The 13511-nt window shown below is 44.5% G+C and overlaps 1 protein-coding gene across 14 annotated transcripts in view; it reads left to right on the plus strand.

The window, feature by feature from the left end:
* Window positions 1–2953: 2953 nt before the first annotated feature.
* ALKBH8 (alkB homolog 8, tRNA methyltransferase) overlaps window positions 2954–13511 on the plus strand; it is a 52566-nt gene continuing 42008 nt past the window's right edge. Inside the window, exons 1-5 of one of the 14 annotated variants that reach the window (XM_064577505.1) lie at window positions 2954–3349; window positions 3797–3985; window positions 6633–6760; window positions 8480–8615; window positions 12346–12583. In XM_064577505.1, coding sequence (XP_064433575.1) covers window positions 8487–8615; window positions 12346–12583 — 367 coding nt within the window. In that variant the 5' untranslated portion in view covers window positions 2954–3349; window positions 3797–3985; window positions 6633–6760; window positions 8480–8486. Of the gene's footprint in view, window positions 3350–3796; window positions 4127–6632; window positions 6761–8479; window positions 8616–12345; window positions 12584–13511 lie in introns of those variants that run through there. The other 13 variants (XM_064577507.1, XM_064577508.1, XM_064577506.1 and 10 more) reach the window with 13 other exon arrangements.

Below are 13511 nucleotides of genomic sequence, written 5' to 3' on the forward strand. Positions count from 1 at the left end.
TTTGGCACAGGTGAAGATGAATTCTATCTTCAAGTTAGGTTTCTTTTCAGCTCAACATTTATTAGATTTCTGTTATTACAAGACTATAGAAGACACTGGAATTACATAATGAATAAAACAGAATCTTAATGTAGCTGAAAATCACTTCAGGGAGTCATCTTCTCTGGGAGAAACGATCCATGCAATTCCAAGCAAAAGATAAGGGCCTGTATAAAATGATTTCATGCAAAATTTTATATGTATCCACCTTTTTCTAAGGATATGGAGGCAAGGATGGAGAGTGGGTGGTTGGAAATTTGTGCCTGTAACGCAAGATCAGAAAGGTAGAAAAGGAACGAACAGCCATTTAATAGGTACTTTATAGTAATTAAGTAAATAATGTAGTAATTATTATAGTAATTAATAGTAATTAATTATTTATAGTAATTAATTATTAATCAATCCCCAAAAGTGAATGCTCTTCTGCAGTTTCTGTGTCAGGTCATACCCCAATGCCCATATTGTTTTCACTAAACCAAACTGCCTCCTAAAGGGAAGTCAGGGGTGAAGATAAAAGATTAAGGAATGATTCACATATCCCTCAAACTCTGGGGCAGCAGATGGGGAAAGACTATAGAATGAGAAGACGATCAAACAAAACCTGAAGGATTACTTCTGTTTAATTGTGGAAAGATGAAGGCAAGCTAGTGAAAAACTCTAAAAACAAGTGATCACAATGTGTAAAGAGAACTAAGGTAGTTTCTTTCTTTTTTTTAAAGATTTTATTTATTTATTTATTTGACAGAAAGAGACAGTGAGAGAGGGAACACAAGCAGGGGGAGTGGGAGAGGGAGAAGCAGGTCTCCAGGACAGCAGGGAGCCTGATGCGGGGCTCGATCCCAGGACCCTGGGATCATGACCTGAGCCGAAGGCAGACGCTTAATGACTGAGCCACCCAGGCGCCCCAAGAACTAAGGTAGTTTCACGGAGGCTAAGAAATTTAAAGGTTTTAAAAGCTTCAGTACCTTGGATAAGAAGATGAAATAACTGAATTTGGCCAAGAGGAGATATTTTACATTGTTGTCCAATTTGGTAGCCACTAGCCACATGCAGCTATTTAAATTTAAATTCGTTAAAGCCACATGAAAAATTTAAAAATTCAAAATTCAGTTCCTTAGTTGTACTCCCCATTTGGAAATGCTCAAAAGCCTCATATGGTCAGTGGCTACCGTACTGGGCAACCAGCACCTTTCCATCATCACAGAAAGCCCCAGTGGAGTGTGTTTTTGAACACACCCAGTTGTGCAGAAGTAAGAACACAATGGGGAGACTGAGCAGGCTTTCCCTTATCGTCTCTTCCGTGGTCGGCGCTGTGGTTGATCTGCCCTCTCCAGCTTGCACTGGGCTCTTCACTGTTGCAGTCCGGCCTCAGCCTCACCCTCTCTGCCCTGGACTATTGCAACGGCTGCCTACCTGCCCCCCCGTTCTTTCCTCCTTCTAACCTGTTCTGCATAAAGGTGCCTTTTCCCTGGCCAGCCAGCCCCAGCTTTTACTGCAGGTCCGCCGTGATGGGGTGCGCGTGGGGGCCCTGCACCGATCGGCACAGTGCAAAGCGATGCCGTCCTCACTCCGTTCCTTCCCCTGCTCGCTCACACAGCGCACAGTACAGTGCAGGCAGACGGTGACCGTACCTTCGCGTCGCACACGTGCCAGGAGGGCGGGAGCAGTGGCTAATCATCACCTTCCGTGTCTTCCGTCTGTTACCAGGTCTTTTTCCTTGTCGTCTGCTACTGGGTCCTACTTAACAGTTTGTTGCCTTGTACTGAGCACCGCACCGGCCTGTTGGTCTTCTTCGGTTCACTCCCTCCCCCCGCCCTCCACCAGCGGCTCTGGCCACACACCGCCATCTCCTCCAGGCCCTCAGGCCTTCGGAAGAGCAGCAGAGTCCTCTGTGACCCGGGCGGCCCACCTCCCTGCACACATGGTCCCGTCGCGGTGTGCTCCTCCCCGCCTCCCTGGCACGTTCATGCATGCCCCGCCCCTCCCCTCCTCTCCTCCCCGCCTCCCCGGCACGTTCATGCATGCCCCGCCCCGCCCCGCCCCGCCCCTCCCCTCCTCCCCGCCTCCCTGGCACGTTCATGCATGCTCCTCCCCTCCTCTCCCCTCCCCTCCCCTCCTCTCCTCTCCGCCTCCCTGGCACGTTCATGCATGCTACTCCCCTCCCCTCCCCTCCTCTCCCCTCCCCTCCTCTCCTCCCCGCCTCCCTGGCACGTTCATGCATGCCCCTCCCCTCCTCCCCGCCTCCCTGGCACGTTCATGCATGCCCCTCCCCTCCCCTCCCCTCCTCTCCTCTCCTCCCCGCCTCCCTGGCACGTTCATGCATGCTCCTCCCCTCCTCTCCCCTCCCCTCCCCTCCCCTCCTCTCCCCTCCCCTCCCCTCCTCTCCTCTCCTCTCCGCCTCCCTGGCACGTTCATGCATGCTACTCCCCTCCCCTCCCCGCCCCTCCCCTCCCCTCCTCTCCTCCCCGCCTCCCTGGCACGTTCATGTATGCCCCTCCCCTCCCCTCCCCTCCTCTCCTCTCCTCCCCTCCCCTCCTCCCCGCCTCCCTGGCACGTTCATGCATGCCCCTCCCCTCCCCTCCCCGCCCCTCCCCTCCCCTCCTCTTCTCTCCTCCCCGCCTCCCTGGCACGTTCATGCATGCTACTCCCCTCCCCTCCCCTCCTCTCCTCTCCGCCTCCCTGGCACGTTCATGCATGCCCCTCCCCTCCCCTCCTCTCCCCTCCCCTCCCCTCCTCCCCTCCCCTCCCCTCTCCCCCTCCTCTCCCCTCCCCTCCCTTCCTCCCCTCCCCTCCCCTCCTCTCCGCCTCCCTGGCACGTTCATGCATGCCCCTCCCCTCCTCTCCCCTCCCTTCCCCTCCTCCCCTCCCCTCCCCTCCTCTCCTCTCCGCCTCCCTGGCACGTTCATGCATGCCCCTCCCCTCCCCTCCTCCCCGGCGCCCGCGCGAGGTCACCCTTCAGACCCCAGGGCCCACTTCCGTTCCTCTAAGAAGATTCAGGAGGGGAGCTGCGCCAGGCCCAAGGAGGGGCGGCATCGCTGTGCGGCCGAGGGACACAGCGGGCGTGACCGTGGCCACGTGGGGCGCCACCGGCAGCCAGACGCACCCCCGGCGCTTTCTATTCCCGCAAACGGGGCCGCCAAGTCCTCCCCGAGACGCAGAGCGCGCCGTCGGCCCCTGGCGGCGAAGGGGGTTGTGGGAGCCCTGCGTCGCCCCGCAGACTCACGGGAGATGTAGTGCGGGTTCCTCCGGGGTGGCTGCGCCCGCCTAAGGTGCTGTGCGGGTACGCGCCGCAGCTTTCGGGGACAAACTGGTGAGGCCGGCGAAGGGGGGCGCGGCGTAGCGAGGGTCCAGCTGAGGCGGGCGGAGATTTGTGGCGCTCCTTCCTGGCGGGCAGGACGGCCGCCACCCCGCGTTCTCCTGTCGGCCGAGCCCGGGCCGGGATGAGCGGCGCGGGACGCTGGCTGGTCCGTGGGCAGCGGGTCCCGTCGGTGCGCGGGCTGCCCACGTGCTGCGTCACTCCTCTGTCTCCCGGGGGCTGGGGACGGGCGGTCGCAGCCTGGGGAGCGTTAGTCGGGAGCTGCCCGGCTGGCCTGACCCGAGCCGGTGCAGTGGACAGGCGGCACTGGGCCGCTCTGCTGGGCCACCGCGCTGACTCTCGCTGTGCCCGCGTTTGAGTAACCCCTGAGGCCCTTTGGCCCCCGGGAGCGTCCGCTGCTTTTATTTCGCAGACACTGACCGAGTACCTCCTGTGTGCCAGGCACCCGAGTCTCTGACCTCGAGTCGGGTCGACGACGGTTTTCGGGGCGGGCCCGGCGCGCACACGGTAATTACAATACAATCTGAAAGCGGCCGAGAGAGAGGCCCACGCCAGGCGTCGGTGAAAACGTCGAAGGGGGCCACCAAACTCAGAATTCTGAAGAAGTGGTTTAGGAGAGAAGAAGGCAAGGTTGGTTAAGTTTAGTAAGGACAGGCTTACTCAGCAAACGTTTATTGGTGGCTTTCGCTGCTACATCCTGTTCTAGGTGCTGAGTGCGCCAGGGTGAATGATACAGACAAAATCTCTACTTTCATGGAGCTTATTTTTCTGGTAAGTTAGAGAGAAAGAAAATAAATTAGTGAGGACAGAAGAAAATAGAGAGCAGGTGTTCTTCAAAGAATTAAAACAGGGTGATATGACAAGTGATGGGGTCAATTTTTAATCATGTAAAATTTTAATTTTCTTTTTTAATAGGCAATGCAGTTTGAATAGCTACTAAATTCAAATTTATCTACAAGCACAGGAACAATTTTCTATACTGTGTTGATGCATTATGGGCACTCTGTTGTTCAAGGAGGGCAGGATCACACTACCGTTAGCACTTAGGGCAATATCCAATAGGATATGTTGGGGTTAAACTTACTAGCAGAGTCTGTGTAATCTCTAAACTCTTGTTAACTCATGGAGAGTGTGCTTAGACTGTTTTTGATTAGACTGGACTCAGTATGGCTAATAGTCTATCTAGTAACTAATGAGTGACCTTACTCCCGTTACATCCCATAACACTACCATAGCATGGCAAGGAGCATCCAAGCCTTTGTGCAATAGTAAAGTTTTCTTGGCCAGGGAAGTGGCCTTGTGAGCCCAATTTTACACATGAGGGCACCTCCAGACCTCAGCAGCTGGTATCAGCCTATTCCTTGTGTTGAGGCGACTCAGACCTGCTGGGCCAGCACATAGCCAAGTCACTGGAATGGGAAACAAATGAGCCTCCAGAGCTATCTGGATTTGTCTTTGAAAGGGAGGAAGGGAAAAAACAAAAAAACGCACTATCACTTGAATTAATAGCATTGTTTTTAGCTCAATAAGAATATTTCTGATTGAGTTCAGAGTTCCAACTTCATTAAATTTTTAAAGTATTTTCTAATCTTAATTGTTTGAACTCAAGTAAAACATTTTAAAATTTAAAAGGAAAGAAAGGGAAGAAGGTAGAGAGGATGACAGAATGTGATCATGAGGCTCCATCTGCTGTTCTAGGCTCTTAGTTTCATGCTTTTAAAAAGATGTATTCAGCCTCTTTTTCTTATTTCTTCCACTTTGCAGTCTTTGCTCATGTGACATATTAAAATAAGAATTCTTAGTGTTTTTATCCCTTATTTTCCATTTCACACTGCAAAGATGCCATTCCAAAGGTGATTATCTTGAATGGCAATCAGATAGTTCCTTTGAGGGCCCTCAGCTTTTCCTTGTCTTCTTAAACCATTCCGATCCTGCTCTTCTGGAAGTTACCAACAATTTATTAATAGACATATTTAATCCTTTTAACAAATATATGAGATAGTGTCAGAAATTAACACATCCAGACATTAATGTGGTGAAAACAGATTTTATTTAGTCACTACTGACAGTAGGGGAAAGAGCTGAGCTCCATTCCAATTTGTGAGAAATGATTTGGGTGTTTTAAAGGTAGAATGGGGTGCGGGGTAGAGCAGGGGCTCCATAGAGTTAGAGAAGTGAAAAATCACAAAGGATTGGTCATTGCAAATGCAATTAGGCCAGCTGTGTTTGCTAGCTGGCAGTTATTAAAGATAGGATTCTATCCTACCACAGAGACTGGGAAACAGAGGCCCTATCCTTCCTGATGATTACATTTCAAAGGAATGACTCTCAGGTCCTTGAGAAAAATACTTCTTTTTTTTTTTTTAAGATTTATTTATTCATTTTAGAGAGAGAAAATCCGAGTGTGTGAGTGGGGGTGAGGGGCAGAAGGAGAATCTCAAGCTGACTCTGCTCAGCGTGAAGCCCAGTGTGGGGCTCGATCCTGCGACCCTGAGATCATGACCTGAGCTGAAATCAAGAGTCGGATGCCCAACCGACAGAGCCACCCAGGTGCTCTGAGAGAGATACTTCTGAGTTGCAAGAGATACATATTCACAAATGTGATTCCCTTTTAGTAAATGCTCTAGGAAAGGGAGATAAGGAGCCCATCAGTAGGTGTTGCTAGAACAAATGCTAAATTTCCTGGCAGCATTTTTAGTTTTCTCAGGCAGTCATTGTAATGGGGAAGCTGGGGACATCCTAGGGACGTGGCTTTATGCTGCTAGAAGCCATGGCCGAGTTTGGTCTAGTTTTTTTGTGCAGGGTTTAGTTGGAATTATGTGCCAGGAGCAGGCTCTATTAGCCCAATTTTACACGTGAGGGAACCCAAGCACAGAAATCAGTAACTCATGGGATGGTACAGCTAGTAAGTGGTAGAGCTGAGATTTGAATGTAGAACCTGGACCCCTAACTCCTGTCTCATAGCACTCACGGAGACTCTGGGGAAGCAGTAAAAATTATGATTTAATCCTTGTCAAAATAGTCCAATGGAAGGGACTTGTTCAAACATTAGAACAAATAATTATAATCAGTGCGGTGTCAAAGATACCCGTTCAACTCTCCTCTTCCTGTCTAATGAGGACACAGAAAGCTTTCTAACCTGATTTTTCCTTTTAGCCACTTCCTGCTGTTACCTGCCAGCCAGACATTACAGCTGTGTATTTCACCAGAGCCTCAGACCTGTTACATCCTCAGTCCGACTCATTGCCTCCCTTCCTCATTATTGTCTCTCTTCCAGACCCTCTTCTGACTCTCCAGTTTCCGAATGACATTGATGGTCTCGGTCACTTGGGCTCTGTCCTGATAGGAAGTGATCTGTGTTTCCTCTTTCCCTCATGTATCAGTAGTCACCAAGTCCTACGGAAGGTACTAGAACTTTTCTTTGGTCCTCCCCCGTTTCTCTGTTTCCTTTTCTCTTACAGCCTCCCTGCGCGCGGGAGCGGCCGTTGCTGCTACTTGCCAGGCCGGGTTACTGCAGATCCTCCTGCCCCTCGCTTCCCTGTGAGGCTGGCCAGCCGGCCTGCTGCTCTGGCCTCAGTTCCTCTCACACGCACCCTGTGGCTTAGTTAAGTTAGCTCCTGGCTGCTCTTCCAGTCAAGTCAGCAGTTTCTCTCTAGACATAAAGAGTAGTGATTAGAGTTTTGGCTGTTTATGAGCTGTTTTGGAATATGATTTTATTTAACTTCCTAAATTTATTTTGTTTGCTAACTTTGAAGATTTTCAAGTGGGTGAAGAGTGGGATCGGTAGATCGGCCAACAGTCTGCTCTAAAAAAAATATGCCTACCTCTCACTCTTTGCCAGACGCATCCATTTCTGTTTTTAGCTCCTGCTCTTTATTGCCTCACTGGATACCTCCCTTCCAGATGACTCCGTATTCCCCTTGCCCTTCAGTGCTCAGCTCAAGTCGACTTCTGTTTTGAAGTTCTCCCTGGTTTTTCCAGTTAACAGTGATCTTATTTTTTTTCTAATTCATGTCACATTGAAAGACTCTACAGCTAACACTTAATTATATCAAGATATGTTATTCTTTCATTGTTTAGTGTTTGTCTGTGTTCCTCAACTAATTTCTAAACTTGTTGAAAGCACAAACTGTGTATTGTAGTTGTAGGCTGCAGAGTGCTGAGACCATAAATAGGCATGTGTGTATCTGCCCATTATCACTCATTTATCCCTTCAACACATTTTTATTGAGCACCTACTATGTCTAGCATTCCTGCTCAATTAAGCTACAAACTATGTTAAATTCTGTGACTAAAATAAATAGGCCGCTGTAATAAAGCATGATGTAAGGTGTTGATTTGGATAGTGTGAATGCCTTTGTGGGAAAGTGCTCAGTAACTACTTGCTGACTGACATATTTTAGTAGAAGGAAAACACAGTTCTATGGGGTTCTTATATCTGTATTTAAAAAATTATGGCTATAAATATATATAACATGTACATCTTAAAAAATAAAAAAACACCTAAATCCCATATAACTTAAGAAATACCTTTGATGCTTTTTGTATGTCCCTTTTATATCACATTCCTCCCCTCCCGCCAGAAATAACTTCTCTCCTGGATTATGTGTCTATTATTTCTCTGCTTTTCTTTGCGTTTTGCTATATGTGTATTTTTAAACAACATATGGCTTACTTTTGGGTTTTGAACTTTATGTAAATGGAATCATACCGTATATTCTGTGAATTTTTTATTTTCTTTCTTCTTCTTCCTCCTCTTTCCTTCCTAACCTTATGTTGTGAAATTCGTCTGTGGCACATTTTACCTAGGACTTCACAAGTAAGGGGCTGTAACACCTGTGGGTAATGTAGTGCACCTAAGAGAGCATTGGAACATTTTGTAGACCCTCAGAGATGCTCTTGCTTTTTTGATGTTCTTGCTTTTTTGTTACCTTCTTAAATAGCCCTTTGTTGTCCAGGCATCGGTTTGTTTTCACTTCTCTTGGTGAAAAGTAAAGTAAGCATTTTAAAAAATGATCACATAGAAATATTTATAAACTATAGAATATATGAATAGCATTGTTATAACTTCCGCTAGGATTCTTAAAGTTGACATTTTATACCTTTTTTTTTTTTTTTCCCCAGTACTGTCATGGACAGCAACCATCAAAGTAGTTACAAACTCAGTAAAACTGAGAAGAAGTTCTTGAAGAAGCAGATTAAAGCCAGGCATACTTTGCTGAGACACGAAGGCATTGAGACTGTATCCTGTGCCACTCAGGTAACCTAAAACTGTTACCGTTTGAATGTAGCCATGTCGCCATGTTAACGTGTTGCAGTCATATTTGTTAATAATTGCTCAGAGAAGGAGGCTGTGATTGTTCAGTCTTGTGTTATGTCTCTATTCAGTATACACATGACAGGACCTGCTAACTTTCTATTTTGGGGACATAGTTTGAATTTCCATTGACCGTGTTGGTTGAACTGGAGGGAGTGGTGGGTATATGTTAACAGAAACACTGTATAACTGTACAGAATTTACAAAGCATATTTCCATTCATTATTTAATTTCTTAGGAATTCTTACATGATGGGTTAGAGAACTAAGGCTCTGGCAGGTGGTATGTCCTTTGATAGGGTGGCTGAACAGAAAACTAAACCTAAACCTCTTTTGTATCCTAATGTAGTCTTTCCCCTCTATTCCTAACTTCATTTTTGTTATAAAGTATTTTGACTATGTGCTGTAAAACAGTTTTAATTTATTAGACCTTATTTACAAAAGCCTTTTCATTTTCTAATGGCAATAATTCAATTATATATATTATATTATAATATGTGTTAATTATGAGGGACTGTGAGACTTCTTGGACTGTGAGTTAAGAAGAACTTAGTTTAACTCTTAGCTTTTCCATTTATTTGGACGTGAGCAGTCCCTTCGAGATCAGCTTTCTTCATTTGTAAAGACGTAGTATCGCATGCCTTTTTATTCCATTGGATTGTTAGATTCTAGAGCAAGTATGTGACAGTGCTTATTAATCATTAAAATTCCATGTGAACATAAAGTATTTTTTCTGGTTCTTAGGGGTAGGAAGGAAGATCAGCCATCATCTAACCAAGGGCCGAACACATGCCCTTGAGAAGGTGAAGCTAGGATTAAAACTTGGGTTTCAGACCAGTACTCTTCCCTTACATCATGTTACACTGTCTTCTGTGCTGTGTGATAGTTTTAGAAATGAATGATCTGTTAAGGGAGATTTATTTATTTACTTAAAGATTTGTTTATTTTAGAGAGAAAGAGAGCGGGGTGGGGAAGAGGGAGAGGGAGAGAGAGAATCTTAAGCAAACTCCATACTCAGCACGGAGCCCGATGCGGGGCTCGATCTCACGACCCCAGATCGTGACCTGAGCCGGAATCAAGAGTCGGACGCTCAGCCAACTGAGCCACCCGGGTGCCCCTGTTGAGGGAGATTTAAATTTAGCAGGTAATAGGCCCATACTTAGATTCAACACAGTATTAATGACTTCAGAGAATTAAACCAAATTCCTATAAAGAGGAGAGAATACGTAATAGATTAGAAGTAATATGGATGCACACGCTCTGCTGTTTCTGCCAAGAGCCGCCGAGGCTATGAGGCGTTCAAAAGACTAAACTGACATAGTCTCTGTTCCTCTCTTCCCAAGTATAACTTGCTTTCTTTTCCTTCTAGGGTCGTGAAGACAAATGTAAGGAAAGAAATGGGTTATAATTTTTCTGCCTCTGAAGCTGTTTCTAGTGGATCTGTTTTTTTAGATTTCTACAAGCTTTAACCTCACCTTCGTGGCTTCCAAATTGTCTTCTTATTTGGGCTTGATTATTTTTTTCTCCACAATATTTTTACAAGAAAGGAATAAAATTCTAGAAGAACCTCTAATTGCATATTATCTATCCAGGAGAGAACAAATGTTCTTTTCGTGATGTTATAGGTATACGTGCCTTTGTGCAAATTTATAGCCGTTGTGAGATTTCTCTAGAGCGGTGGTCCGCAAATTGTCAGGACTGAAGATAAGTTAAAAAAAATTCTGAATTCTCTACTTCATATTACTGGGAGGATTGCTCGAACAATTATAGATAAGACAGTTATTGCTTTTAATTCTATTGTGTGACTCACATGCAACTGAAAATAAATTCCTCCCTTTCCTCCCCTCTGCACTTGTTTTTGTGTGGTTTGCCTTTAGAACTGCCCACAGATCCCTTAGCGTCCTTGAGGACCACTAGTAGTCCTCAGGTCATACCTCACCACGCTCCTCAGGCTCTAGATGGGGTAGTGGACCCTTGACATCTATATCACCTTTGCAATTCCTTAGATTTGGGAATGTAGAAGTATTTTTGTAACTATGGCTACATACAACCAAATCATTTTACTACTTTAATTTATAAACCCTGTTGAATGAGGTCCAAGGCAAGCCATCTTAGACTAAATTTTACACCATGTTTTATATCATTGTATGATCGTATTTGTTCATCATGTGAATGTGTGTATTTGCAAACATATAAAGTATGGGGTCTTCTGTGACAGCACAGAGCTTTACTTTTCTCATCCAGTTTTATAATAATCTATTAATATTCTTGTAAAACAAGTTTCTAGATATTCCCATTTGGTGTATATGAAACTAATACATTATATTCTAATCTCCAGCTTTGTATATAAATCAGGGGTCGGCGGAGTACTGTCCCTAGGTCAAATCTGGCTTGTAAGCTAAGAATGAGTTTTACATTTTCAAAGGGTTGTTAAAAATGAAAATAAAGTATGTGACAGAGACTTGCCTGAGAAGCCTAAATATTTACTGTCTGGCCCTTTTCAGAAAAAGTTTGTTAATACCTGGTATAAATGGTAAAACTGATAAGAGTAAGCCATCAGTGGTTTACTTCTCTTATGCTACCAAGCTTTTAGAAGTCATAGGTTATAAATTAAAAATATTAACACTGTGTAGAATGTTTTATAAGAGGTGCTAGGCCATAAGCATCAGAATAAAAATAGGAAACTTCTCTCCCCGCCGCCTCCCGACAAACCCCTTGAATAAAGTTTAGTGCAGGACTGCAGATAACAGGAAGTAAGCATGAAATTTAACTAAGGAGAAAGTTTTAATTGCAAAATGAATTACTCAGACACAGAGGAAAATTTTCCTGTTTTGTGTTCAGTAGAAACTGTAGTAACATTGTATCATGGTTATGTCAAGTGTGGATTCTGAAAACTGACAGAAATAGGTTTGAAACCCAACTCCCCCATCACTACCGTAACTTTTCTGCTATTCAGTGTCTACTCTGTGAAGTGGGGCTAGTATTACCCACTTTGTAGGCTTGTTGTGAAGGTTATGTTAATGAGGATTAAGTAGGTAAAAGTAGGTATTGACTGGCAGAAAGTATTATGTAACCCCTATTCCTTGTCTCTCTCTTATTTCTCTTTCATTGTGCTAAACTTGTACGCAGTAATAAATGTGACATTTTAATTGTATGTATAGCCATTAAGAAAGGAATATTATACTGCAAAGTCTATTTAAAAATCAATATTATTTATATCATAGGTATACTTTTTAATCCACGATATTTAATAAATTAATTTATATACTGTGTATGAAATTAGAAACCCAATTAACCACCGTAAGGAAACCTTTTTTCCCGTCTTAATTACACCTTTGTAAGGAAATCTTATTTAAAAATAATGTTATTTTAGGGGCGCCTGGGTGGCTCAGTCGTTAAGCGTCTGCCTTCGGCTCAGGTCATGATCCCAGGGTCCTGGGATCGAGCCCCGCATCGGGCTCCCTGTTCGGCAGGAAGCCTGCTTCTCCCTCTCCCACTCCCCCTGCTTGTGTTCCCTCTCTCACTGTGTCTCTCTTTGTCAAATAAATAAAAATCTTTAAAAATAATAATAATAATCTTATTTTAATAAATCTTATTTTAAAATCTTATTTGAAAATAAATGGATTGATACTAATTGCTCATGGTTTTTTTCTTCTTTTTTTGTTTTTCTAAAGAGCCTGGTTATCGCCAATGGTGGATTGGGTAACAATGTGAGTAGGAACCAGCTGCTCCCAATGTTAGAGAAGTGTGGCCTGGTGGATGCTCTCCTAATGCCACCTAATAAGCCCTACGCATTTGTAAGATACAAAACTGCAGAAGAAGCTAAGAAAGCCTATGTCACCCTCAATGGAAAAGAAATCGTGGATGATTTAGGACAAAAGATCATTCTGTACTTGAATTTTGTGGAAAAAGGTATTAGTTATACAGGTGTCTTTTAAAAAAAAGTCGGTTTTGTGTGAGTTTTGTTTCCTTTCTTTCCTTTCTTTTCCTTTCCTTTCCTTTCTTTTCTTTTTTTTGAGTTACTGTGAAACCAAACAGGACCTCAGTTAAGCAGCCCCTTTTTGTCTGACAAACACTCCTTATGCACCCAGTTTTCGCTGGGCGTGGGGCCAGTCGTTGAAGGGATGTGGATTGGAGCTGGACCTACCGCCCTAACAGTATATTTATTATCTGTGTTACTTATTTTAGAATCCTGCTACCTAATTGTGCTTTTCAAAATTTAATGTTGGGGATTCAGATTACCAATTTTATAGAGTCTACCCAGAAGCTTTCAATTAGTCGCTTAGGAATCAATTGTGATCTGAATGATTGTGTGCCAGGCTTGCCATACGGAGGAACACCGTTAGCCACCGGGGGTTCCTAAAGCTTTACGGTGGCCGCGTCCGGCAGAACTTCCTGTGATGATGGCAACGTCTGTATGTTCATAGCTGCACTGTGCAGTGTGATTGTGGGATTGAGGAACTGGCTTTTTAATTAAATTTTATTTAAGGAAATTAATTTAAATAAAAGCCTTATAGACCCATATACAGAACTGCTACAGAGATGATTACATCTTTTCACCATTGTCCCATGGAAATAAGATGTACTGAGATGAACTTGGATGTAGACATCTGGTCTCCCATTATGTTCATTTGCCACCTACTTAGGCAACTCACTGTTTTGTTCAGATACCCCGGGGATGGGTAGGTGAGGATAATCTGACCGAATTTATGTTTCTGTAAAATAAGACTCAGAGGAAACTTTTAAAGACTTTTTAAAGATATATTTTAGGAGTTATAATTCTCAGTATATGTATTTAATTTAAAATCTGACATAAGCCTTAGATTTAAAAAACTATGTT

The sequence above is a fragment of the Mirounga angustirostris genome, unplaced genomic scaffold (genome assembly GCF_029215605.1).
Source record: "Mirounga angustirostris isolate CCGP_5_RB_7025 unplaced genomic scaffold, mMirAng1.0.hap1 SCAF_13, whole genome shotgun sequence".
Taxonomy (NCBI): Eukaryota; Metazoa; Chordata; class Mammalia; order Carnivora; family Phocidae; genus Mirounga; species Mirounga angustirostris.